The sequence below is a fragment of the Lampris incognitus genome, chromosome 5 (genome assembly GCF_029633865.1).
Source record: "Lampris incognitus isolate fLamInc1 chromosome 5, fLamInc1.hap2, whole genome shotgun sequence".
Lineage (NCBI taxonomy): Eukaryota > Metazoa > Chordata > Actinopteri > Lampriformes > Lampridae > Lampris > Lampris incognitus.
Window position 1 is genome coordinate 21363652 of NC_079215.1, and position 27337 is coordinate 21390988.

At 44.1% G+C, this 27337-nt stretch overlaps 1 protein-coding gene across 1 annotated transcript; it reads right to left on the bottom strand.

Annotated features, from left to right (window-relative positions):
- LOC130112901 (putative adhesion G protein-coupled receptor E4P) lies at nucleotides 1-27337 on the bottom strand. The gene is made up of 16 exons (XM_056280424.1): nucleotides 26914-27337; nucleotides 24379-24432; nucleotides 20213-20362; nucleotides 19970-20101; nucleotides 16947-17090; nucleotides 15241-15272; nucleotides 14908-15018; nucleotides 13989-14142; nucleotides 13676-13795; nucleotides 13371-13570; nucleotides 13013-13192; nucleotides 12601-12795; nucleotides 12200-12417; nucleotides 5593-5751; nucleotides 321-489; nucleotides 1-102 (listed from the first exon to the last, which is right to left on the bottom strand). The coding sequence occupies exons 1-16, from the start codon at nucleotides 26942-26944 to the stop codon at nucleotides 1-3; spliced, it is 2151 nt and encodes a 716-aa protein (XP_056136399.1). The 5' UTR covers nucleotides 26945-27337.

The window sequence follows — 27337 nt, forward strand, 5'->3', positions numbered from 1 at the left end:
TTACTTACTGAGTGACTGGAGGGGGACGGTATTGCTGAACTCGGAGTATTTCTTCTGTTGCTTTTCACGCAGACAGAAGAACTTGGCGTACTCCTCTCTCACCTGCAGAGGGCAGCATAACATCATGAAGAAAAAATGCACCGGCCACAAAATCGCGGCGTTCTTAGTTTGTTAGCCCTTTTCTTCTCTCGTTCGTTTCTTTACACACACACACACAAACACACACACACACACACACACACACACACACACACACACACACACTATAACACACACACACACACACACGCACACACGCACGCACACACAGGATTCCCCACCTGCTTAGAAAATAGGCAGTGCATGATAAAGATCAGCACTCCCTGTAGGCTGTTAAGGATTGTGAAGATATATGCTGCTATTGTTGCACCCTCTTGGAACAGGAAGACCCCAGACACCCACGTCAGACCCAGCACACACAACTGGGCAATGGCCGTCACTGTGAACACTCTGTGGAGCAGTAAAAGAGGTTGCGGGGTTGGAGAGAAAGAGGAAAAAGGAGATGAATTGGTGGGAAACAACACTATGACATTAGCCTTGGAACGCTCACAATAAAGCTGCCAATCTTTGTGAGAACATAAAAGCAGGGAAGGAGCTGGGTGGACGAAGAATGGGAAGAAAATGAGACATTTTCACTACTGGAGGGCGTAGTTTCTCATTAGCGTCTTCTCAGGGACTCCGCTGTCTGCTGAGAGCCGGTGGACGAAAATGAAAGATGAGCTTAGAGATGAGAGCTGAGAGCTGCAGGTCATGCCAGGCTGTTTCATCATGTATTCATATCAAGGCACTAGTCACTAAAAATTAGGCAGCGGTACTTATTTTTCAAGCACTAGTCGCTATTCTGAATGTCACTAGGTGCTAAAAATGAAATACTCTGCCACAAATTACTCATCTCATCATGACTAGTCACTTTTCTCTCTTACGGGTAACCATTCAATAAACACCAGTTATTTTATTTTAGCTACTCGTATGTCATTTTCTCTTCTAAAAAATAACAATTCAACAAACATTTGTTCTTTAGTTTTATTTGCTAGCAGCTAACTTAAAAGCACAGGTCAATAGTCTATTAGTATCTGTTTAGCAACGAGTAACTTCACATTAGCGACTAGTGTTTAACAGAACAAGTACTCGTGTTAATTTTTAGTGACTTGTGCCAAAAAGTTCTATAGTCTGCCAGCTAAATGCTGGTTAAATAAAAATATGTCTCAGGTGATGAGGCACTAGAAATTAAACGCCAGTATTCATCTTTTTAAGTACTAGTCGCTATTCTGGCTGTCACTTGTCACTTTTGTAAAGTTACAAGTTGCTAGAAAACAGACACCAAGTTAAAAAAATACATTTTTAGCCATCTCTAACAATTCTACAAGTAATTACATACGAGTCACTGGTAGTTATATATTAATGCTAGTTACTATCCCAGTAATCACTAGTGAAAGTCCCAATGTTGCTTTTGAATAAAGCCTTGCAGTTTTTCAAAAGTGACCAGTTGCAATTCAATTAAACACTATCAACTTTTTTCATTTTGACAAGCCAAATGTGACATTTTGGTATCAACATCTAGTTGTGACTAGTCATATCAATTTACTAGAGTTAAAATATATATGTCAAGTAAAATCATATATGTTCATATCATGAAACTTGATTTCATTACAAAGCTACTTGTCAGTACTGAATAGCAACTAGTAACAATGTAACTGTGACAAGTGACAGAATAGCCACTAGTCATTGGTGAATAGTTAATAGTTACTAGTAACTAATATGGTGAGGATGCAAGGAGTAGAGGTGACAAAGGCGTACAAGTTTAAATACTTGAAGTCAACTGGCCAAAGTAATGGGGAGTGCAGAGGAGAGGTGAAGAAGAGAGTGCAGGCAGGGTGGAGTGGGTGGAGAAGAGTGTCAGGAGTGATTTGCAACAGAAGGGTACCAGCAAGAGTTAAAGGAAGGTTTACAAGATGGTTGTGAGATCAGCTATGTTATATGGTTTGGAGACAGTGGCACTGACGAAAAGACAGGAGGCGGAGCTGGAGGTGGCAGAGTTGAAGATGCTAAGATTTTCATTGGGAGTGATCAAGAAGGACAGGATTAGGAATGATTATATTAGAGGGACTGCTCAGTTTGGATGGTTTGGAGACAAAGCAAGAGAGGCAAGATTGAGATGGTTTGGACATGTATAGAGAAGAGATGCTGGGTATATTTGGAGAAGGATGCTGAATATGGAGCTGCCAGGGAAGAGGAAAAGAGGAAGGCCAAAGAGGAGGTTTATGGATGTGGTGAGAAAAGACATGCAGGTGGCTGGTGTGACAGATGCAAGATGCAGAGGACAGGAAGAGATGGAAACGGATGATCCGCTGTGGCGACCCCTAACGGGAGCAGTTGAAAGTGGTAGTAGTAGTAGTAGTAGTAGTAGTGGTAGATACTACAGTGGCTAATGGAACTTGATTAAAAACTAATGCTGCTTGTCTGGGTAGTGTGGTGGTCTATTCCATTGCCTACCAACACAGGGATCACCGGTTCGAATCCCCGTGTTGCCTCTGGCTTGGCCGGGCGTCCTTACAGGCACACTTGGCCATGTCTGCGGGTGGGAAGCCGGATGTTTGTATGTGTCCTGGTCGCTGCACTAGCGCCTCCGCTGGTCAGTCGGGGCGCCTGTTCATGGGGGATGGGGAACTGGGGGGAATAGCGTGATCCTCCCCCACGCTACACCCCTCCTGGCGAAACTCCTCACTGTCAGGTGAAAAGAAACGGCTGGTGACTCCACATGTATCGGAGGAGGCATGTGGTAGTCTGCAGACCTCCTCGGATCGGCAGAGGGGGTTTGAGCAGTGAGCGGGATGGCCCGAAAGAGTGGGGTAATTGGCCATGCAAAGCCATGTAAATTTGGGGAGAAAAAGGGGGGGGAGAAAAAAGTAATGCTATTTAAATAGAGACTAGATGTTTATGAAAAGTTGATATCTAATATGTGATACCTCATAAAGTTAAATTGATAAGCAGCTTGGTATTTTCCTGTGCCTCTCTCTTTTTTACACTTTCTCTCCTGGAGTATCCTTCAGTATTCTCTTTCTTTCTCTAGTCACTCACAGTTCACAGTCTCACACTTTCATTCCACCAGAATATTTCACAGCTTCTAGTTTTTACCTATGCATACACTTCCAGTCAAAAGTTTCCCCAGAGTCCAGGGTATTGAGATGATAAAGAAATCTGTACGTGGGGGGGATAGATTGAAAAAGTTGCTGCAGCAGGAAACTTTTTGGATCTGGAATTTTAAGGCAATGGAATATCCAGGTTTGAACGAGGAGATAGACTATAGGCCTTTTTTGTAAAAATGTCTAATTTATAGTCTACTGTCTTTCCGAGTCACTGTGAACATGTACCTTTATTGTGATATAGTTGTGGGTGTGTGTACACTTAATCTGTGTTTTTCTTTTCTTTTTACAAAGAACTGTGTTTGGCATGTGATTGCTCTCTAGGATCTGTGTGAGGGGCGGGTCTTAGTAATTGGTTGCTTTAGATCCAATCAAGCAACTAACACCTGTGCTCTGTGCCTGCACAAAAACCATTCACCCCTGTTTTGTCTCACTATGCCCTGAAGAAGGCCCGAGCCGCTACGCGTGGGCATTTTTAGGTCCTTTTTGGATATGTCTAAGTTTCAATAAAGACATTTTTAATTACACGGAGTGCCTTGGTCAGAGAGATTTGTTCTCTTTTTCTCATCTTTCCCCAGTTTTTATTGAAATTTACTCAGTTTAATGTCTCACTGTACTTTGAAATTAAAGCATGGAACAAATAAACAGTTGAAGATAAAAAAAATCATGGATTTTTTTGTAAAACAAAATTTAATCAAACATTTTGACTCATCAAAGTAGCTACCTTTTGCAGATATGACAGCCAAACACACTTGGGACATTCTTTCAACAATAGAAATCAAATATTGTTGAGAAAGTTCTCCCTGTCACTATTGCATGCTCCCCCTAATGTGTTGCACTTGTAGATTGCTTTACTTTCATTCTTCTGTTCAGTTCATCCCAAACCAGCTCGATGGGATTAAAGTCTGGAGACTGTGCTGGCCCTTCTATGATCTGAAGCCTACCATCTTGTTCTTTTCTTCTAATGTAGTTCTGGCAAAGCCTGGAGATATGTTTTGGGTTATTATCTGCTGAAGGATGAACCCCTGACCAACTAAGTGTAGAACAGAGGGTATTGAATGGCACTGCAAAATGCTGTGGTAGCCCTTTTGGTTCAGGGTGCCAGTCACTCTGTGCAAGTTGCCGACTCCAGGTCCAGCAAAAGAGCCCCAGACCATCATGCTTCCTCCTCCATGTTTGACAGTTAGTGTCACACACTGAGGAATCATCCTTTGCCTACCTGACAGTATACAAAAACCCTATGTGATGATTCAGAGATTTCAAATTTTGATTTGTCAGTCGTTAAGACCTTCTTCTAGTCTTCAGCAGTCCACTGCCAGTGCTTCGTGGCCCAGTCAATTTTCTTTTTTCTTATTTTGTCATCTTAACAATGACTTTCTTACTGCCACTCGATCTGTCAAACCGGCAGCTCGAAGTCTTCTCCTCATAGTTGAAACTGAGACTTTCTTACATCGACAAGTGTTAAGTTGTGCTTGAAGCTCTTGTCCTGTGAGCCGCCTATCGCGCAAACTGTTGACTCTCAGAAACTTGTCTTCTGATTCTGTTGGGGCTTTGGGGCTGCCAGACCTCTCCTTGTCAGAGTTTCCTATAGTTTGGGCCGCCTTGTAGCCGAATGGTTAGAGCACATACCAAGGGGCCACATGGTCGCAATGTCACCGGTTCTAATCCAGCCAGCGACCTTTGTTGCATGTCATACCCCTCTCTCTCTTCCTTTTCCATGCACTGCCTAATAAAAAGGTAACATGCCAAAAAAAAAAAAAGTTTCCAAGTGCCTTTTGGTGGTGTAAGAAACTGTACTCACTGACCTGGGCTTTCTTTGCAATTTTTCCAAAGGAAAGATCACCACTTAAAGCCTTAAAGTGTTGGTCTTTAAAGCTTTGTCTAATGTTTAAGGATTATAATGGTCTGTCTGTCTTCCTTTGTTAACTGCCTTTTTTCCCCAGTATGATAGTAATGTACTGCTTTCTGCGGTGCAATATTGTCCAAATAATGCTTTAGATTTTATAATAATGCAATATATTCCAACACTGCTTTTATACACATAGGGTTTGCAAGTAATCAGCAAAAGCTTGGACACCTGTAGGAATTTTTTGCATCAACTTTCAATGCTTAATTTATTTCCACTGCTGAAGAACAGATGTAAGTTCTGCAGCAATGGGACCCATTACTTCTGCCCTGAAAAAGGCCTGTTTTATAACTCTGAAATTTGATTATTTTTCAGTTTTTGATAACCTAAACTTTTATTTTTTTAACCTCTGGCAGTTTATCACTTATCTTTGTACCATTTCAGGTCATCATTGGACTTGAACTGCTTACATTTCAATAAAAACGGGAAAAATTAGGGTTCTCTAAAACTTTTGACCAGTAGTGTACATCCAGTATATAGGAACAAATAAATATATAGACTGACTTTATTTTGTGCAGGTTAGAGAGTTCTGGGTTGAGACTGGAGAATTTCTGGGTGAGCTTCCAGACGGTGATGATGAAGAAGAAGATGTTGAGGATGATAATGAGACAGACAGGGCCGAAGAAACTCCAAATGAGGCCATGTTCCAAGGAGAGCCAGCAGCTAGGCAGGAGGAAACACACACTCATTTTAGCACTCTACTAAACACATTGAAGCAGATATCTGTGGCATCTTAATAACATACAACATCATACAAACAAACACACGTTTGACACACTATAGGCATTTATTTGCCTACATACTTGCACATCGCGCTTGTGTTTGCCTAAGATTGCAGTGTTGCATTTATAAAACTGACAAAATAGAGTGTTAAAACCATAGAAATTGAATAGGAGTAGAACGGACATTCCCATTCAAACCAACATAGCAGGATGGCCAGAGCGGTGGCCATTTTTATTTGACTCGCTGCCATTGCGAAGAACTGTGACTGCTGTAGTGGGCTAACTTCTGTATAAACTTTCATATAAACTAACTTGCACCAAGTCGCGGACTCACAGAAGTGAGGTTTTGCAGTTACGACCAAACAAGGTAGTGGAGTATTACGAAGCATGGAGAGGCATCTTTTGTACATTATCTCCGTTGCCTTGCTGCTAGAGAGGAATTGAGGATTGCTGAAGGAATTGGATTTAAAGGGATACTCAACACTCAAATGTGTTTTTGAGCTGTAAACTAAATGATATGACTGTCTTCTTCTTCTTTCAGCTTGTTCACTGTTTCTCAGGGGTTGCCACAGCAGATTTTATAGTTTATATTTGTACCCTGTGAAGGATCTCAGAGCAGCAGTGGGCCCCAGAGATACGGTGTACAGGTCCACCCTGGTAGAAATGCCCTGGCACCTATCAACCACTGCTCCGCTGCCTTGTGGTTGAGTCTGGGTAGACAAAAGGCTAAGGGAGTACACCCCAACAAAAAAGCAAGCTGTGGCGGTACGCTTTGAGGCGGTTTAATAAAAACTGGATTTTCAGCAGCCTCCTGCAGTTGTGTCAAGGTGCCGGTCGTATAGAGGTCCCCCTTGCCATCAGAACCATTTCCTTTACAATCAAGTCAGTGGCATTGGGAGAAGCACACACGCCACGCCACTTTAAAAACCATCTCTGCGCAGGTATCTTCTTCTGCTACCTGAGTCCCTGACCTCACAAAGTCTGGCGGCAATGGAGTATCCAATGACAGGAGCAGATCTGAATGAGCTAGGGACTCTTAGCTGGAACTCTGCACACCAGCAGCACAGGGCAATGGTTGTTAGCGACTGGGATTGAGTGGCACCTGTTTTCGGCAGACCACTGTGCATCTGAGCAGCCCTATTTAGGGACCACACTGCTTACCCCATTTGATGAACGGCCTAGAAAAGGTGGCCCAAAAATTGCCCACTCAACACTGAGGGAACTGCACCTGCAGGGCCATTCCACTACGCAGTTGAAATTGCAGCATGGAACATAAGGATACTCCTGGACATCAGCCATGGTACAGACAAACCTCAACGCATAACAGCACTTATTGCCAGCGAGCTGAAGCGCTATTGTGTGGATGTGGAGGCACTCAGTGAGACCAGGCTCCTTGAAGAGGGCTCGCTCAACGAAATGGGAGAGCGCTACACATTTTATTGGAAAGGATACCCCCTAGGAGGTCAACACATTCATGGAGTTGGTTTTGCAATTAAGAGTAATCTCTTACCCAATCTTGAAGAAACACCAGTAGGCATTAGTGAACGGCTGATGACTCTCCGCATACCCCTCGCAAAATGCTGATGCATCACCTTGATAAGTGCCTATGCACCAACTTTACCATCCCATGATGAAGAGAAGGATCGCTTCTACCAGGCACTCGATGGTATACTCAGTAACATCCCAAGGAGCAACAAAGTCATTTTGCTTGGTGATTTTAATGCACAAGTTGGGAAGAACATGCAAAACTGGAATGGAGTGATTGGTGCCCATGGCATTGGATAAGTCAACTCCAATGACAGAAGACTTCTTAGTCTGTGCCCAGAACATGACCTCACCATCACAAACACCATTTTCCAACAAAATAATAAATACAAGGCATCCTGGGTGCATCCCAGATCCAAACACTGGCATCTGGTTGATTATGCTATCGTGAGGCGGGTTGATCTTAAAGATGTGCTCCTTACGAGAGCTATGTGAGGAGCAGACTGCTGGCCAGACCACCACATGATCCTGACAAAAGTCAGAGTGCATGTCTGACCTTTGAGATGCCAATCTGGGCCAAAGAAGAAACCACTCCACTGCGCCAGACTCTCCAACAGCGACACCCGAAACACCTTCCGTTGTTCTCTAGCCAACAAGTTAGCAGACGTTGAGCAGCTGATCAACTCAGAGTCTGGAATGGATGAGAAGTAGAAGTGGACCTCTCTGAGTACCACCCTCTTTGACAATGCAGCCCAATCCATTGGCTTCAAAACCAAAAAAACATCAGGACTGGTTTGATGACAACGCCGGAAAAATCTCCACCCTCCTGGACAACATGCATAAGGCACACAGAGCCACCCTCAGCAAACCACTATCCCAACCTCTCAAGAAACAATGGTAAGACCTCCGCTCTGAGGCCTAAGCAACTCTGCGGAATCTGCAAAATGAGAGGTTGATTTTGAAAGTCAACGAAATCAAGGCTCATGCAGACAGGAATGACATGCATGGTTTCTATGATGCATTTAAGACCACCTATGACCCTAGAAACTGCTCCCTGGCACCTGTTAGGTCTGCTGATGGGACAACTCTTATCAAAGACCAGGCCCTGTTAGTGGAGCGATGGGCCAAGCATTTTAACACCCTGCTCAACTAGCCCACCTCAGTGGACTCAACTGGACTGGCAGAGCTCCCTGAACAGCCTACCTTGCAAGATCTAGACCTCCCACCAACCTTCAAAGAAATCCTGCATGCGCTCAAGACTCTGAAAAACAATAAAACCCCTGGACCTGATAACATTCCAGCTGAAATCCTCAGGGAAGGAGACTACCTCTCTACGAGGACACTATCTCTAAATCCTTGAGGTGTGGAGTCCCGAGTGTTTACCCCAACAGTGGAAAGACACCAACATTGTGACCATTTATATAAACAAAGGATACAAATCCATCCACTCCAACAGTAGGAGTATTCCATTACGGGCCATCGCCAGAAAGGTCCTAGCCAAGATCAGGCACCGCAGACTAACACTAACAATAGCCGAATGGGTCATACCAGAGTCACAAAGGGGCTTCCGAAAGGATAGAGGGACAGTTGACATGATCTTTGTCACACACCAGCTCCAGGAGAAATGCCGGGAACAGCACAAGGATTTATTCATAGCATTCATAGACCTCTCAAAGGCATTTGATACAGTCAATAGGGACCTGCTGTGGCAAGTCCTGAAGAAATGTGGATATCCACCCAAGTTTCTCACCATCCTTGGACAGTCTCACCCAAGAATGATGGCCTGAGTGGTAGTGGGGAACCACAGTTCTGAGCCCTTTGGTGTGCAGACTGGAGTCAGACAAGGCTGTGTGCTAGCCCCAGTCCTGTTCAATTTCTTCTTAGTCTGTTACCACACTGTTACAAATGAGGATGGAGAAGCAGGTTGGAGTCACCACTGACTTCAGGCTCCATGGTAACCTATTCAACATCAGGAGGTTCCAGGCAACCACCTAGTTGACCTCTGAGAACATCATTGAGCTACAGTATGCTGACGATTGTGCCCTGGTAGCCCACACATCAGAAGCCCTACAAAACACTCTGTCAGCAGTTGTAACTGCATACAATAGAATGGGACTGACCATCAACACCCAAAAGACAGAGCTAATCTGTCAGATCAATGCCGGCCTCCCAAGCCACCCAACCTTCACAGCAGAAAGGCAGCAGTTGGCCACTGTTCCTGCCTTCAAATATCTGGGAAGCATACTATCTGACACCTGCACAATGGATGATGAGATCCAACACCGCCTAAAGCAAGCCTCAACATCTTTTGGTCGTCCAAGGAGAAAGGTTCTCCATAACAGCAACCTCAATCCCCACACCAAAGTGTTTGTTTACAGAGCAGTATGCATCTCCACATTACTATATGGATGTGAGGCATGGACCATCTACAGCCATCATCTCAGAAGTCTGGAGGCCTTCCATGTGAGACGTCTCCAGAGGATCCTTGGCATTACTTGGGAGGACAGAGTGCCACACACAGAGGTGTTGGAACGGGCAGGCAGTTGCATTCATTCACATGCCCAGCCAAAGACTCCCATGTAAAGTCCTCTACAGCCCTCTGCACCTTGGTCAACACATTGCTGGTGGGCAGAAGAAGTGGTTCAAAGACCAAATGAAGACCACACTGAAAAGATGCCAGATCAACCCCTCTCCTTCGGAGGAACTTGCCTCCTGCCACACCATCTGGCGCTCTCACGTCTCACAGGAAGTGAAGTGTATGGAAAACCAGCACACATAACACCGTGTAGCAAAGCGTGCGAAGAGGCATGCTCACAAAGCTATCACTACCCCCCCCCCCCAGCACCACTTTTACATGCCCAGTCTTCATCTGCAACTGTGCATCCAGGATCGGACTATTCAGCCGCCAAAGGATTCACAAATAGGAGAAGATGGTCATCATCGGGTACAATGGACAACCAGCAATGGAGCCTCGACCAGTCAATCTATGATCTTGTCAAATTGCATTAGGCTTTAGCTAAATTTTACATCGGATGCCCTTCCTGGTACAACCACTAACCCTGTGGATGGGGGCACAGGTAAAGTGCTGGATGCCATCCAAGTATTTGTGGACTTGCACCCATGGCTGTCGTGCAAGGAAATCTTTAAATTTCTAAATCCCTCTAAATCGGCATTTCATGGGTTGCAAATGGCTCAACACACCATCTACTGTTTTATATCAGCCCTGAACCTTGCAAAGCCAATGCTGACATAGAGTCAACCGGTTGGGACTTATCTAAGTCATATTAAAAAAAGAATGTTTTAACGCCCTCTTATCAGAGGTGGGCGACCCACCTCCCCCTTCCGCGGTCGGGGCATCTTCACAGGATGGTGTGTGAGTCCGTGCTGGAAAGCGGGCTGGTGGAGGGGACCACGGCGGTGTGCGGCAGCAACTCTGGATGCACTGGGCCCTTCTCGTTTATCTTCCCAGCTACTCCTGCCTCATACATCCACGTCCCCCCTCAGCCCCTTGCCCCATTTTAGCAGTGTTCAAAATTATGCAGTGGGAGGAGTTAGGCTCAGAACGGGGGAGAAGGTACACTTTAATTGCTTTACATTTCTATTGGTAAGTCACCAAATACGATCAAATACCATACATCAAATAAATGATGATGTAATATTACACAATTTATGGCTCCACTTATGTGCCTTGTCACTATAACCACTAACAACAATCACCATTTTCTTTTGAACTACAGCAAACAGTTCAATGTCCGTTCTACTCCAATTCAATTTCTATGGTTAAAACCCTGGGCATAGCTCTACATTTGTTTTGTTCTGTGTTGTGTATTTATTTAATTGTGTCAGCTCCTTTGCTGCGGCTTCTCTTTTGGTTTCTTATTGACGTCATGTCATATTACCATATATCCGTACAATCAATCAGCACTGGTATTGTGCGTAGGCAACATGGTGGACACACTGCTGGGTGCAGTTGAGAAGAGGGAGTGCATGATGACTTAGACATGTAGAGTAACCCCTAAAACTGCCATTTACAGCAGATTATTATATTATTACTCTCCACATAATTGTGAAGTGATACATTCTTGAAAACTGGAGCACTATTCAAAGGTAGCAACCCTCTTAATTTGTGCAGAAAAAAATGCCTTTGCAGTGTGTTAGCTAATTAATATTCATGAGTTTAGGGCATTGTCATGTAGTGTCATATAAAGTATTGATTTGGCTGTATTTGTTATATTCAAGACTATCGCAACCAATCGGCTTCAGTTAGCCATGATGCTATCATTGCCGAACTTGAAATTATGTTCACATGAGGCAGTTATTGGTTAGGCTAACCAAAAAAACTAGCATTGGATACTATTCAATAGTGATTACAAAACTGAAATGTTTGAGGGGATATTTTAGTTCTTTGTAATAAACAATTTTAGCCCAATAGATTCCCAGTCATTATAAGTGAATCTGCATCTCCCAACTCACCAACGCTTAGTGGCAAAGGTTATATTGCAAGTTCAATGTAAACTCCCAGGGGATAACTGGCTAGCTCCCAGATGGTGTGCACATTCATGTCTCTCTCTGTGAGCCTTTGCAAGTTGCAATAAGGCAGAAACATCCTCTCCACACCCTAGCATTGAGACATCTAAGCATACCCATGCAGAGGCATTTTGCAGCCTTCACTCTCTTTTCTCTTCTCTTCTCTTCTCTCTTCTCTTCTCTTCTCTTCTCTTCTCTTCTCTTCTCTCTCTCTCTCTCTCTCTCTCTCTCTCTCTCTCTCTCTCTCTCTCTCTCTCTCTCTCTCTCTCTCTCTCTCTCTCTCTATCTCTCTCAGATAAAAGAATAACTCCATTTCTCTCTTACACACATACTTTGTCTTTCCTTCATTTGCTGACCTTTCCTTTTCATACACTTACTGTCGGTTAGTGCCATATCCATTCGGTCTGCTGATGGCAGATATCCCTACTATCACCAAGGGGGGCCCATAGCCCGCAGCAAACATGTAGAGACGTCGCATGTTTGCATTGAAAACAAGCACCAACATACGATACAGCTGTACCCCTTCTAACAGCATCCAGCTAAATGCTCCCAAGAAGAAGAAGTGGAGCATGGCCGCCACGAATCTACATGCAACCTGTGATGAAATACAAAAACAAAAAACAAAAAAAAACAGGAAAAGATCAGCGAGGGAGATGAAAAGCTGCCAAAATGCCTCAAAGAGAATCAACTAAGATGGTGGTAGAATGTCTCATTTTAATGACAGTATTTTTCATATGGATGTCCCATGTCATTGCACACCTCCCTCAGCAATACGCACCTCAGGTTTGGTCTGTGAAATGCCAGTGAGAAAGATTAAGTTGGCAAAAAAGAGGCACACACAGAGGTGCAGGTGGATGGTGGTGCGTGTCCCTTTTATGGAGTGGCAGAACTGAAAGGTCAAGATGCTCACAGCCAAACACAGCAGGGAGATTGTCAGGCCCAATTTGGTAAATACTACCAGTTCAAAGGGATCCTAGAGGGAAAGACACTGCAGGGTTAATGTGTGTGTGTGTGTGTGTGTGTGTGTGTAGACAGAGGACTGACTGAGACTTCACATGTAAAACCTATGACTCAATTAGCCCTGTGTATTGTGAATTTGTGTGCATATACACTTACAGTATGTGTGCGTGTGTGTGTGTGTGTGGTGTGTGTGTGTGTGCGCGCACACACATCTTCAGCCTGGTCCTTACCTCATTGGGATACAGGGCCATCAGCACAGCGAAGCTGCTCAGGTGACTACAGCTGCACTCAGTGTACGTATCATTGGAAAACTGCTTAGAGCAACCACGTGTGGACCATGCTCCTCCATCATTCTGTCCAGGTTCCCAGTATATGCAGGTGTAATTCACCTGAGAAGACTCCTCCCTGTTCTGAGATACAGTAAGCATGGCATGTCTATGGATTTCTGACTGCTTCAAAAACTGGATTATTCTTGCATTCCCTATGCCCTCAGTCCATTTTAAACTGTGTATTCTATTGACAGAATTGACCGAGTGGAATAAAATTCACTGAATAGTGTTTCTGGAAAATGTGCTTGGAACTACGTACCTCTAGATGCCTGAAGGTGAGGGTGACAGATTCATTTAGGTGTTGTGTGGATGGGTTGGAGACCACAACCGAAACCACTTTAGAAGCGATTTGATAGCTGGGACCCCGACCATCTTTTTGATGTTCTTGGAGATGCTCAAAGGACCAGTTAACACTTTTTTCAAGGTTCTTGTAGTTCACCAGTGCCGCAGTAGCAATGCCTGAAGAACAGATTGTGAAAGGAGATCATCAGTGATGAGAAATGTGTGTCATAAAAGAGAACAGATTTCAGTAGAGCAGACAGGACAGCAGGGAGAGTAGTTTACCTGTGTAAGGCCCACTCCCAGTTGCTATCCTCCAGTCAGTAGTTAAGTTTGCATTGTTCGTGGTCAGGTGGACTGGTCCTGTTGGTGGAGTTTCCCCCCTCCATACTGCAAGCTGCATCTCTAAAGCAACATAATTCAGACCGATATTCTCTCTAGACAGAATTCCCTGTGTTACATTCGATGCTTTTAATTTCATATCAACATCTGTCATGGACAGGGACAACATTTGGCTTTTGGGTGATGTAAATTCTCCTCTGCCAAAATTATTATTATTGAAATGTCAGAGTAATGTTGGTCGTATAGGACTTGTCACCTGTATGGTTTGTCTCCCTCGTGGTGATGTTGTCTTTGAGCTGAGGGACGATGAGCTTCAAGCCCTTCTCCACTGCACCCAGCATTCCACTCACCTCATGGCTGTTGTTCAGTTGACCATGAGACAATATGTCTTCAGTTGCACTAAACAGTGTCTGTCCAAGTTGCAGGGCATCGGACGGGATGATGAGACCAGTAAGTCTGTATATGCACGTGTATGTATATGTGCATGTGCATGTATTATGTCATCGCCGTCGCCGGGTCATTTTGCCGGGGCTTAACCCCCGGACGTTTTGAGTGTAGCCCCGGATATAATTTTAAATTTAAACCTTTGTGAAGCCCGGCAAAAAAAAACAACTTAACGTGTGAATGTCCGATAGTCTTCGTAACATAACAGCCTGTCAAAATAAATGCAGGTCTCTAAACTAACTCCGGGTGTGTGTGTGTGTGTGTGTGAAAGAAAATGTAATATTCCAATAAACTAATGCTAACATAAATACATTTAACTTTTATCCTCTAGTCTGGTACTGAAGCATGTCAATAAATGTTTAATGATAGCAGTTGTGAAATATTCTGCTTCTACTCAATGCTGATTACTAACAACCACTAATGTTTTTAACATCACAATTCATCATTAATCTGGAGAGTAAACAACAGTTTTTGAGGTACTTATTTCAATTTTTCAGTGATTAAGACATGCACTTTGAATGTAAATAAGGTACCAGAGTGCATTAAAAAAAAGCATCAAAAGTGAGCTTGTTTACCAAAAAAAATTTCTGAGGGAGGACACACCCCCCCGGACCCCCCTACAGAAGTCCGGGCTAAGCCCCGAATGTCCTCAAATCCTGGAAACGCCCCTGATGTATGTGTATGTGTATGCATGTGTGGGAGCTGCTGTGTGTTCGCTCTATGAGTCCTACCTGCAGTAAAGTCACTCCATTCATCTTTTCACCACTGACTAATTTAGGGTCAGATAAAGCCAGACAGTTGTTCCTCATCAAGGACAAGACATTTGCCAGACCAGGGAGAGACTAGTGTGAGAGAGAGAGAGAGAGAGAGAGAGAGAGAGAGAGAGAGAGAGAGAGAGAGAGAGAGAGAGAGAGAGAGAGAGAGAGAGAGAGAGAGAGAGAGAGTCACACACAGAGTTTTTGGATACTTTGCAAGTGATCCCAACAGGGATGTAACACAGTGTTGTATTGAATACGACTATTTGTGTACGGTTATTACGCAAAGGCTCTAAGCATGCAACTTACAGTGTCTACTTTGAACTGGTCACACTGCAACTCTAAACAGAAAGGAGGAAATGGAAACGTATGCATTATGAATGTATGTAAAACGAAGTGTCTTACTTTTCATTTTACAAGATGGCTCAACAATATACTGGCTGGTACAGGATTAAAGGAAATACAACCCACGTGTACATGGTAGCACATTACAAACTGGATTTTCTGATGTAGGCATGTGTGTGTATGTGCACGTGCACATGCATATGTGTAAAAACATCTTTTCCTTATGTTCTATGATGCTTATTTTTTTATGTTTCTTCTTTTTGTTTGTTTGTTTGTTTGTTTGTTTGTTTGGTTGTTGTTTTCTTTTTGCTTTGCACCCCGCACAACGCTGAATCACCTCACTCCTAGTTACACATAAAACTCTTTGATACCGAGTTAATGTTTTCTAAGCTCTTCTAAGTTGGTCTTAGGCCCACTTTCAATGACATTTCAGAATGTCGTCGAGTTTTCCGTGTTTACAGTAGCGTCACAAAGTCTTGCCCCGTGGTCATGCTTGTGTGTGTAACGTGGACTCTTTCAGGGTCAGCAAGCTGATGCAACGACTTTATGAGCGGCAGCAGTTTATCTGATAGGCGAAGGAAACCTAAGGGGAATGAACCCCGAAACTCTGGTTAGCCAAGCTGGAAGGCCTCTTTTATGCTCTGTTTCAAGAACAGATATGTTAGCCCTCGTGCTAACATACTTGGCAAATGTGAAGAGAATGCTCACTTACGACCAGGGGATACACCACTGATCTTCTAAAGTAAAAGGAAAAAGAAAAAAAAACAGTAAGCATATTTGCTTGCTCCCCTTCCTCCCTATCATTGGAGCAGACCTGAAGCGGGGAACCTCGGACAGTTTACCTAAGCTAGTCTTCAGTTGGTGATGGAGGGTTCAAAGACAAGGAAAACAACTGGAAGACTACGAAAATGAAAAAGACGGCAGGACCTATGAAAAAATCCAATAGATCTATTCCTTACGTATGTCTTGATGCATGCTCAATAATCCAGGTAAGGAAATCAAAGAAGGTTCAGTCAGTTCATCTGGACACAACATTTATTGACAGATAAGTTCCATCACTCATCTAAGGGACCTCTTCAGTCTAAACTGACTGCAGTTATCCCCACCCTTATCAACAATACAGTACAGTACAGTTGCATAACGACCGAAACCAACGACCAGTTTCATATGCAAATATGGATTTGGCATTAACTAGAGTTTCAATGGCCATGTGTACAATTCGCAGAGGATTAGGGAATTTTTGCAATCACAGCATTGTAAGATGGTGACCTCTGTCACCATCTTTCTGCCCCCATCAATAGCCCCCCCCCCCCCGCCCGGTTCAGGGATGGTCGTTCCCTCTTCACATAGATGCCTCTTTTACTCCCCCGTTCATACCAGCGTTCCTCCCTATCAAGGATGTGTGATCGTTGGTTTCGGTCATTATGCCACTGTATTGTTTATAAGGAGTGGGGATACCTGCAGTCAGTTTAGACTGAAGAGGTCACTTAGATGAGTGATGAAATGTTTCTGTCAGTAAACGTTGTGTCCACATGAACTGATTCAACTTCCTGTGTATTCCTTACATACTACACATGTAAATGTAGGAATAAATGCAAAACCCCACACATGAAATAACTAAGAGGTTATATGGGAAGAACAACAACAAGAGATTATAGTACAAAAGTCACCTGAGCATTCAGTCCTTTCATGGCCATAGTTGGTGTATCCAGATGAACAATTGCACAAGTAGCTCCCGACAAGATTGCTACAACTGCCTTTTAGTCTACAAGCAACGGTTTTCTGTGCTGTACCTTCTGTGCACTCATCTATGTCTGGGAAGGGACAGGGATGTAGTTAAATTCAATTCAATTTATTGTCATTAAAAACAATGTGCAGGCACATGTTAAGAATGAAATAACGGCTGTGGCATCACCAAAAAGTGCAAGACAGACATAGCAAACATAGCAAACATAGTAAAAGACATATACAGATGAAGACTAAAAGCTGAAAATAAGTTAAAAAAAATTTTTTAAAAAGCACGAGTATAATTTTTTTTTAAATATTTACAGACATTCAGTAGGTAGCCAGATTCAGGTGGATAATAGCTTTGGGAAAGGACCTGTTTTTGAGCCTGGTAATGTGGGCTCTGTAGCTCCTGTAATGCCTCCCAGAGTGCAGGGGGGAGAACAGTCCATGGTTGGGGTGGGTGGGATCTCTGCTAATGCTGAGACCCCTTCGAAGGCAGCGTTTGTGATAAATGTCTTGTATGGCTGAGAGCTGGGTACCGGTGATATGCTGGGCCACCTTGACGACCCGCTGCAGAGCTTTCTGGTCTACTGATGTGCAGTTGCCGTACCACCCTTAGATGCAGCTGGTCAGGATGCTCTCTATGTTGCAGTGGTAGAAGTTGGTGAGAATGTTGGGGAATAGACGGGCGCTCCTCAGCCTCCTCAGGAAATGCAGGCGTTTTTGAGCCTTTTTCACAAGGGCCTGGGTGTTTGATGTGCAGGAAAGTTCCTCACTGATATGGACTCCAAGGAATTTAAAGCTGGAGACATGCTCCACTTCCACCATTGATGCATATGGGGGAGCGGCTGCAGCTTCTAGACCTGAAGTCTACAATCAGCTCCTTCATCTTCTGCACATTGAGAACAAGATTGTTGGTAGTACACCATGATGTGAGGTGCTGAATCTCATCCCTGTAGGCTGTCTCGTCGTTGTTGGTGATATGGCCAATGACTGTGGTGTCATCCGCAAACTTAACTATTACATTTGAAGGGTGAGTTGGCAGGCAGTCGTGGGTAAAGAGGGAGAAAAGGAGGGGGCTCAGAACACAGCCTTGAGGGGCACCTGTGCTGAGGGTCAGGGTGGAGGAGGTGTGGTCACCTAACCTAACAGACTGAGGTCTGTTGGTCAGGAAGTCCAGGGTCCAGTTACAGAGAGATGGGTTGAGGCTAAGGGAGAGGAGTTTTGTGGTTAGTTTGGCGGGGATGATAGTGTTGAAGGCAGAGCTGTAATCTATGAACAGCACCCAGGTGTATGTGTTAAGTTCGAGGTGGGTCAGAGCAAAGTGCAGGGCAGTGGCAATAGTCTCTCAAAGCTCTTCATGGCAATGGGGATGAGTGCTATGGGTCAGTAGTCATTCAGACATGTGGGTGTTGATTTTTGGGGGACAGAAATGACAGAGGTGGTCGTAAAGCATACCGGGACTATGGATTGGGACAGTGAGAGGTTAAATATAGTTGTGAAGACCTCCACCAGCTGGTCTGAGCATTCCCGGAGGACCCCACCCGGTACGCCGTCCGGTCCAGCAGCCTTCGTTGTGTTCACTCTGCGCAGCGATTCTCGGAATTCTGCGATCAATAGAGTGAGCACCTGGTTTTCTGGATGGGTGGGGATTTTTGTGGCTGAGTCAATATTGTTCTTGTCGAAGCGGGCATAGCAATGATTTAGCTCATCTGGCAGGGAGGCATCATGGACAGTGGGACCGCCATTGGAGCTTTTGTAGTCTGTGAAAGACTGAATGCCTTACCGCATTTGCCTGGGATCGGAGTTATTGTGAAAGTGGTCCTCTATTTGTAGGGAGTAGTTATGTTTGGCTGTTCTGATGACCTTTTTGAGGTTGATCTGGCTGCGCTGTAGGCCTCACAGTTACCTGACTTGAACGCTGCATCCTGGGCTTTCAGCAGCTGCCGGACTGTAGTTAGGCTACAGATAACAGCCTCAAATGACTGGCATGGCTCTCATATCAATCTAACATAGTGGAGATGATTACGGTAATGTGAGATTTTCACTGTCATACCATGGTTAATATATCAGCTGAATGCACCTAGCTTTGGCCCCCTGCACTATTCCAATGAGGAAGTATAGATGCAAGTTATTTATCTGTAGTATTTATTCCTTTGTGACCCCTCCTGCCCAAGTGCATTGAAGGTAAGAATAAAGATTAAAGGAAAAGTAAACCCATGTTAAAAATACAGGTAGGAAAATAGATTTAGGTATAAATCGATCAATCAATCAATCAATCAATCAATCAAACTTTATAGCACAAGTCATACACCAAATGCAACTCCATGTGCTGAACATAAAATGAACAATTCACGTTAATGACAAGGAGCTCAAACAACTCCGTCTCCAAAAGTCCGTTTTCAAACAGAAGTGACAATTCATGGGCGCCACCACTGAAACTATTTTATCCGCTCAGAGTAATCGCTCATGTAAATGCTCCTATGTCACATTGGCTCAACACACAGCAAACAAAAGACTTAAAGCAATGGGATCACAGGCCACTATATCAACTGTTTTTTGTTTTGTTTTGTTTTTTTGCACCATTTTCAAGCACTAAAATTTAATTTCCTGCACCAATAATCTAATTACTACTCACTGCCTTCAGAGTCTCTTTCCGTCATCTTGTCTGCAGATGTTGATTTTAGCTTACGCGGTTCAAGTCTTCTGTACTGAAGAGTGATACCAAGGTTCTCGGCATCGAGCCTGTGACGGCACGCAGCAAGACAGCGTGGCAGCCGGCCTCCTATAGCCGCACTTAGAACACTGACTCGCAACTTTCTCACTACGTGGTCAAACTTGCCTGAAACTTATCTTGTGGTCTCTCCATAAAACAAGCTATCGACACATGCATGAATTTAATCTTATCATTGCTTTAAAGGTCAGCGAGCTAGCCACACTATGAGTAGAATGAGCAGAGCCTCACCTGTGCAGTTAGAGCTGTGCTCACTGAAGTTGCGGTACCCTGGCAGACAATTGCAATTGTAGTTCCCGATCGTGTTAACACATTTAGCCGTTTTGCCACAGATCGTTTCGTTGTACCAGCATTCGTTGGTGTCTGACAGAGATATGGGCGGAAAGACAGTGCATGGGTGTGAAACAGACATCAAGAGGGATGGAGATCATCAGTCAACATGTGTATGTTACACACACGCACACACAGACTCACCTTTACACTCTCCTTCTATAGGTTTGAATTTGGTCTTGTTCCGTGTGTTAGAAAACCCCTCTTTGCAAGAACATTCGTATTCCCCGCTTTTGATAACACATGTTGCGTTGCGACCACAGATGTTCATTTCCTCTTTACAATAATCGAAATCTGTAAAATAAGTATAGAGTGGAAAAGATGGAAAAGACAAATATTTCAACCAGGCAGGGTGCTGGCACTCACAGCAGTTTCAGATATATTATCAAAATAAGTAAACTCGTTAGAAATTAAATTTGGTGGATTTTTTTTTTTAATAACCCCGCAACACTGAGAGCAGGATGAACGGTTTGGATAATGGATGGATGGATGGACTCCCCCTCCCCTTTTTTTTCGCCCCAATTGTATCCTGCCAATTACCCCATCCTTCCGAGTCTTCCCGGTCTCTGCTCCACCCCCTCTGCCGATCCAGGAAGGGCTGCAGACTACCACATGCCTCCTCCGATACATGTGGAGTCACCAGCTGCTTCTTTTCACCTGACAGTGAGGAGTTTCGCCAGGGGGGATATAGCGCGTGGTAGGATCACGCTATTCCCCCCACCAACAGGGGCCCCGACCGACCAGAGGAGGCGCTAGTGCAGCGACCAGGACACATACCCACATCCGGCTTCCCACCGGCAGACCCAGCCAATTGTGTCTGTAGGGACGCCCCACCAAGCCGGAGGTAACTCGGGGATTCGAACCGGAGATCCCCATGTTGGTAGGCAACAGAATAGACAGCAAAATGAAACTGGTCCAGATCCGGGCTGGATGTACCACAGCAACTGGCGCGGATCCGCAAAACGGTGTTTTGCACAACGGGCCAATACCGGCGCGGATCCAGCTTACCGCGATGGGGCGGGGCAGTCTGGGAGCGGATGTGATTGCTATAATGATCTGCCAGAATCGGCGCAGATGCGGGGGGCGGTGTATGGGCGGATGTGATTCCTATGCGGATCTGCCGGACTGTGGGGGGATCGGGCCCAGTGTCAGGTGCTATGCCTGGAAGCCCCAGATAAATTAGGATTGATATATTAGAGCTTCAATCCTGAATATTTGAATGGAAATACATGCTCCTGTTGATATTTAGACAATAGCCAATCTACAACAATGTAAATGATGAACACTTCGGTCCTTGCTCATGTTAGTGGGTCCTGTCGAGCAGGACTTTCTTACATCCTCACCATAGCTGAGAAATGCATGAGAATAAAAAGCAAAAGGAGAGTGTGAAGAAAAAGCAAAGCTCTTGGAAGACTTTCACCACCAATAGTTAAAACTCGGGCTCCGCCGTGTCTTTTGGTTTTAAGGTGGGCAAGCTGCGGACCCTGCAGCAGTGCTGACTACTCTGCTGGATGTCAAACAGCAGTCCAATCACCGGCGTCACTGTCGGTGACGATAAATACAGCAGAGGGACTCTCTTCAGGACTGCAGCCTTAATGTTTTCTTAATGCATGGCTGGTTTGCTTTTTCATGACCTATACATTTGAATGTTAAACCTAACATTCGCTCCTTGCTGCCGTCTGTATTTTGTTGAAGACTGTGAGGTTCTGCGCAATTGCTACCTTAACAGGTGGCGTGTATATATATATAAACTGGAAAACATGAAAAGTTTGTGCGAGTGCTTAACTTTTTCAGCAATAGGAGATGCATATCGACAACAAAATGGACCTGATAAAGCTACAGAGGAAAAACAATTCAACTTTACTCACACTAAACTGAGTACCCCTCTGTCAAGCACTGATCACGCTTCTATCATGAGTAATTTTTACCGTCATTTGTCATGATTTGAAGAGAAAGAGGAAGAGAAAATACTACATATTTTCCTCTTTCGCTTTTTGTAGTACAAGTTGTTCCAAGGCAAGGCCTCAAAAGCCTTGGCCCCGCTTGTCAACATCTGCTCTCCACTGAAGCAGGCAGCCACTATTTCCACCACAGACAGACAGACAGACAGACAGACAGGCAGGCAGGCAGATAGATAGATACTCTATTATTGCCACACAACAATGTGGGTGGTAATTGTTTCGGTACAGCTCGGTAGCTCAGTTCCAGTGCAGAAAGAAAGAGAGAAAACCAAGCAGCACCATAAACCATTACAACACACACCAACAGGAAATACATGAATGTGTACAGTGAATATATATGATATTCTCACATTATTGTGATTCCTTTTTGTGTGTGTTGCTTGTTTTTCCTCTCTTTCTTTTTGCACTGGACTGAGCTATGTACCATGCTGTCAGGTCAAGTCAAGTCGATTTTATTTGTATAGCCCAATATCACAAATCACAAATTTGCCTCAAGGGGCTTTACAGCAACACAACATCCTGTCCTTAGACCCTCACATCGGATAAGGAACAACTCCCTAAAAAAAAAAACATAACATAACTAGTAATGCACTCTCAGTACTAGTGACGAAAGCCGCATTGAAATCTATCGAAAATGTTATGACCCTCAGTCAGCTGCAGGATTTGGTCCGCAACAATTTTTTCAAGGATTTTGGATAATATATATATATAGTGTATAGTGCTGTACCAAAACAATTACCACCAACATTATTTGTCTGTGAATGTTCTCATTTATCCAGGTCATGGTTATCCAAAGGAAGTGAATCAAGTGCGACTGGACTTGGTATATATCCATGAAGACGTTTCGCCTCTCATCCAAGAGGCTTCCTCCGTTCGTGCCTTTCTGACTAGACCAAGCTAGTCAGACTGGCTGGTGATGAAACTCAGATATTGAGTTTCATCAATATGTTTCAATATGTTTCATCACCAGCCAGTCAGAATAGCTTGGTCTAGTCAGAAAGGCACGAACTGATGAAGCCTCTTGGATGAGAGGCGAAATGTCTTCACGGATATATACCAAGTCCAGTTGCACTTGATTCAACTCCTTTGGAACACCAACATTATTGTGTGGCAATAATAAAGTATCTATCTGTCTGTCTGTCTGTCTGTCTGTCTGTCTGTCTGTCTGTCTATCTATCTATCTATCTATCTATCTATCTATCTATCTGTCTGTCTGTCTGTCTGTCTGTCTACCAGCAGTCGGCTCTGCAGACTTTGCTGTCCCTTCATCCACAGCCAACCCCCTCCCTGTATCATGGACTATTGTTAGCATTATCATCACCCTGCTGTGTGTCTTCAGTTCTTCAATCCCTTTTGGTTAAGTATGTGAACAATTGAGCATTATGTGCTGTTCCTCTGTAAAAAACATCATAGTAAAGACAGACCCCTGTTTGAGGGCTCATGGGGTATGTAGCTGCTACCCCTCAGGAACTGGAGCAGGTGAAGCTGTTGCACTCATTGGGCACCACTTTTGGTAAGGGCCTCAGCTAAATGCCTAAAATATTCAAATGTAATTAACTTTAAAACTGCTGTTACTACTGAGCTCCAGTATGACACTGGGAACATCAGGCAAAAATGCCCCCTTTATGGATTACTCCCTCCACGATGCCTCAGTTTCAAGTAGTTAATTGAAATGTACAGTATACTGATCATCTCAAGTGTGACTTTACCACTCCAGGACTTTTCAAGGACATTTTCCAGGAATTTTGCTTGGATATACATGACGGTAGTTGCTCATCGAATGTCATATTATTCATTATTAACTATGGCTGGAAGCCTCAACAGTCTCTAAATGGGCTGGGTTTTCTTCTAGCTGGCCATTGGATAGATACTGCCAAACTCGGACTGATGTGCAATTTCATCAGCTGAATATAAAACTAAAAATAAGCGATCTTGGCTATAAATAACATTAAAAATATGCCATCTCGGTAGGTAAAAATACAATTTCGCAATCTAACTTTACAATTTTCTCTGACCCCAATAATATTTCTACAATGTTTGATCAATTTTTTTATATTCTATGTGTTTCCCCATGACTGGAAAACTAGCCTATAAATGTCCAGGGTTTCCAGGGCACGTGGGAACCCTGCCACTTATAAATCCTTCATTTCCCTAAAATAAAAAATATGACGTGTGGGTGTTTCCCCCCGATAGGACGTTTTTGTTTTTGCTTTTGCTTTTGCTTTTGCGACACTACCTGTGAGCTGTTCTTGAGTCTCAAGCGGAAATCCAATTGGAGGGCTGCTGGACAGAGTACAGGCAAGAGATGGTTAAGATCAGAGCAGCTAAAGCGGATAACAAAATTATTACCTTCACAGTCATCTTTACAACTTGGAGCTCCCCCATTCGGCATCCACAGCGACCCTGCGGAAGGAAATTGGAAAAAGGTTATGCTCAGTTCGTCACGCCGCATGACAAGCAGCCCTAAAACCAGCAAACAGTGAGCACAGTCAAGCAGCACCGCTGAGGTTGTCGGTTTTTTTTCCCCTGACAAAAATGTAACTCATATTCTCATCCCCACCCCAACACATCTAATTAAATGCATTTACTTCCTGTCCGCTCGAGCTTTGAGTCCCCTAAAAGTACTTTTCCCCTCTCTTGACCACAGTGCGGTGAAGAGCTGAGCGTGTGAGCTCGGGAGTCTGGTCGCAGTCAGCTTGGCCAACACCTCCAGTCCAAATGGCTTAGCATCCCTTCCTGTCCCTCCACCAGTCTACCACGGGCTGCACTCTGAGATTTCTTTTAAGATGGGGATCCATCTCTAGCACTCACGCCTCTTTGAGAAAACCAGATGTCATGTTTTATCAGGACTTTATCGTTCGCTCTCTCTCTCTCTCTCTCTCTCTCTCTCTCTCTCTCTCTCTCTCTCTCTCTCTCTCAGTATGAGATTCTGTACACGAGGCAGACTAGGTTCATGACTCAATGGCTGTGAACAGAAACTAGGCTTCCAATACACAAAGGGTGACTTTATGCACAACACAAGGGGCAACGTTTTTCACTATGAACCACAGTATAACAATGAGAGGCTATGTCATCAGTTGACAAAAAAAAAAAATCTTACCCTCTGGTTTATAGCTTGCATGCTGCACCCTCTCCATCCAAATGCTGTTGAAATGTACCATGGCATCACCGCGGTTATAATTACCCACATGAAATCTATAAGATAATGTCATCTCCCCTTTCGCAATGGTAGGAAGAAAAGTGTCCACAATTTTGAGTTTGGAGGTGTGTTTGGGTTTATGTCCCTGTCTCTACCTTTGCTTTATTGTGTGTGTGTGTGTGTGTGTGTGTGTGTGTGTGTGTGTGTGTGTGTGTGTGTGTGTGTGTGTGTGTGTGTGTGTCAGAGACAGACAGAGCGAGACAGAGAGAGACAGAGAGACAGAGACAGAGAGAGAGACAGAGAGAGAGAGAGAGAGAGAGAGAGAGAGAGAGAGAGAGAGAGAGAGAGAGAGAGAGAGAGAGAGAGAGAGAGAGAGAGAGAAAGAGAGCGGGTTTAAGTGCATATATGTATATGCTTGTGTGTGTTCAGCTTTTCCAGGCGGGAGCCGCAGGGCATAACACGTTTGACCATCTGGATATTTTAGATGGAAACAGACTGAAAGAGTCGCGCCCACCACACATCTCCAAATGAAACTCCTCTCGCTGTTGTAGTTGCAGTAACATAAACAAAGATGACATTTGCCTCTGGAACCATCTTGTCTAAAAACAGAAAACTAGGAGGTTGCGATAAGTGTTCAAAGTCTACAGTCGTCACAGACTGTGCAGGTGATCCGGTGCCGTGTCTACAATACCGCTGCAGAAATTATGCAGTGTCGTTTTGCTCCTTTTAAATTTCCCCAACTTTTGAGCCCACGCGCTCTGGATCTTTAAGTCTGAGACATGACTGTTCTTTTCGAACTGATATCAATATATAATTTCAAGCCTGTAAATGCATGGATGTTCTTTATAAATGGCACTTTCTGAAATGTTGATGATATGCAACGCATAATAGCAACTGAAACAGCTGATGCATACTGACTGCTGCGATAGTTACAGTAAAAGTCATTAATGCTTCCATTCTCATTGGTGATAAAACGACAATTGTTGACCAACAGAGAAAGAATATGTCCAACATAAGGAAGGGGAGTCATGGCTCTGCAAATAAGTCACAATTTCATCCATTACTTCATCGTAATGCTGACATACCCAATCCCTCAAAGTCACTTGCCGTAGATTAATGAGTCACCAATAAACTTAATCCATTATCCCAGCGTGGTACAGTAAAGCTTTGAAACATTCTCCAGATTTTTTTTTAATTTTTTGGAGCTGTTATTGGTGTCAAGTCACTTTGACAACCTGAGGAGTAAGTTAATCTTGTCTTTCAAACCACGCTATGCCTTTCTTTCTGGAAAGATTACTACTAGCTCGGCCCCGCAGCCACTGCGATTAGCTGCAGATTGGGAAACTGTGGTAACCTTGTGGCCCCCCGGTCAACTGGCTCCAAAGCGAGTCGTGTCACTCGGGAGCCAGACTTACCGACAGATTTCATCAACCAGCATGTGAGCTGATGAGCAACGGTTTTCCCCTAACAAGACAGCTACCGAAAACCCCGCTGGCTCTGGCCAAAGCACAAAAAAAAGTATAGAGCATGGATTTCAAAGTACGTTGCAGCGCCATTGTGAAATGTACAGATTGCTCTCTTTTTCCTCTTACTCGGTAGTTTCCCTTCTTGCCCATCACATGTAATAGTGCACAATAAGCACTTAGACACACACACACACACACACACACACACACACACACACACACACACACACACACACACACACACACACACACACACAATGCTTTCATTGATGGACTTACCCAGAATAAGTACCATTGTCCCAGACAACATGTCAAAGGCAGACCAAGTATCCCCACTCGCCCGGTTGTATGAGTATAGATATAATATGGACTGGTTGCAATCTAGGACTTGTGCTCGCCCCTGGTTGAGAAGAAGAGGACTATTTAGAAAAGTCCGTAACAGAAAAAAAAAATCCTTCAGAACTGTTACTTCACGGAAACGTCAGATGAAACCACGGTTCATCATCCATAAAATCTGTTAGACGTGAGGAAGGAAAAAAAGAGAACGTCTGAAAAAGGTTAAGGAACGGTAACCTTCCAGTCAGTCCGCTCGGCTATCTCGGCTGCCACCGGGTGCTCTGCCTTCTCTTTATTTCACACTGCTTCTTTCTCAGGCAAGTTCGGTTCCTCAGTCTGACCCCACCTCATTCCCCCCCCCCCGCCC

Excerpts from the sequence above, each read along its gene's own strand:
- LOC130112901 (XM_056280424.1), bottom strand. The coding sequence starts at position 26,944 with ATGTTGTCTGGGACAATGGTACTTATTCTGG. Across the intron at positions 15,019-15,240 it reads ACCAGTTCAAAGTAGACACT|TCTCTCCCTGGTCTGGCAAA; the intron begins GTAAGTTGCATG and ends CTCTCACACTAG. Across the intron at positions 13,796-13,988 it reads GAGGGAGACAAACCATACAG|AGATGCAGCTTGCAGTATGG; the intron begins GTGACAAGTCCT and ends ATGTTGCTTTAG.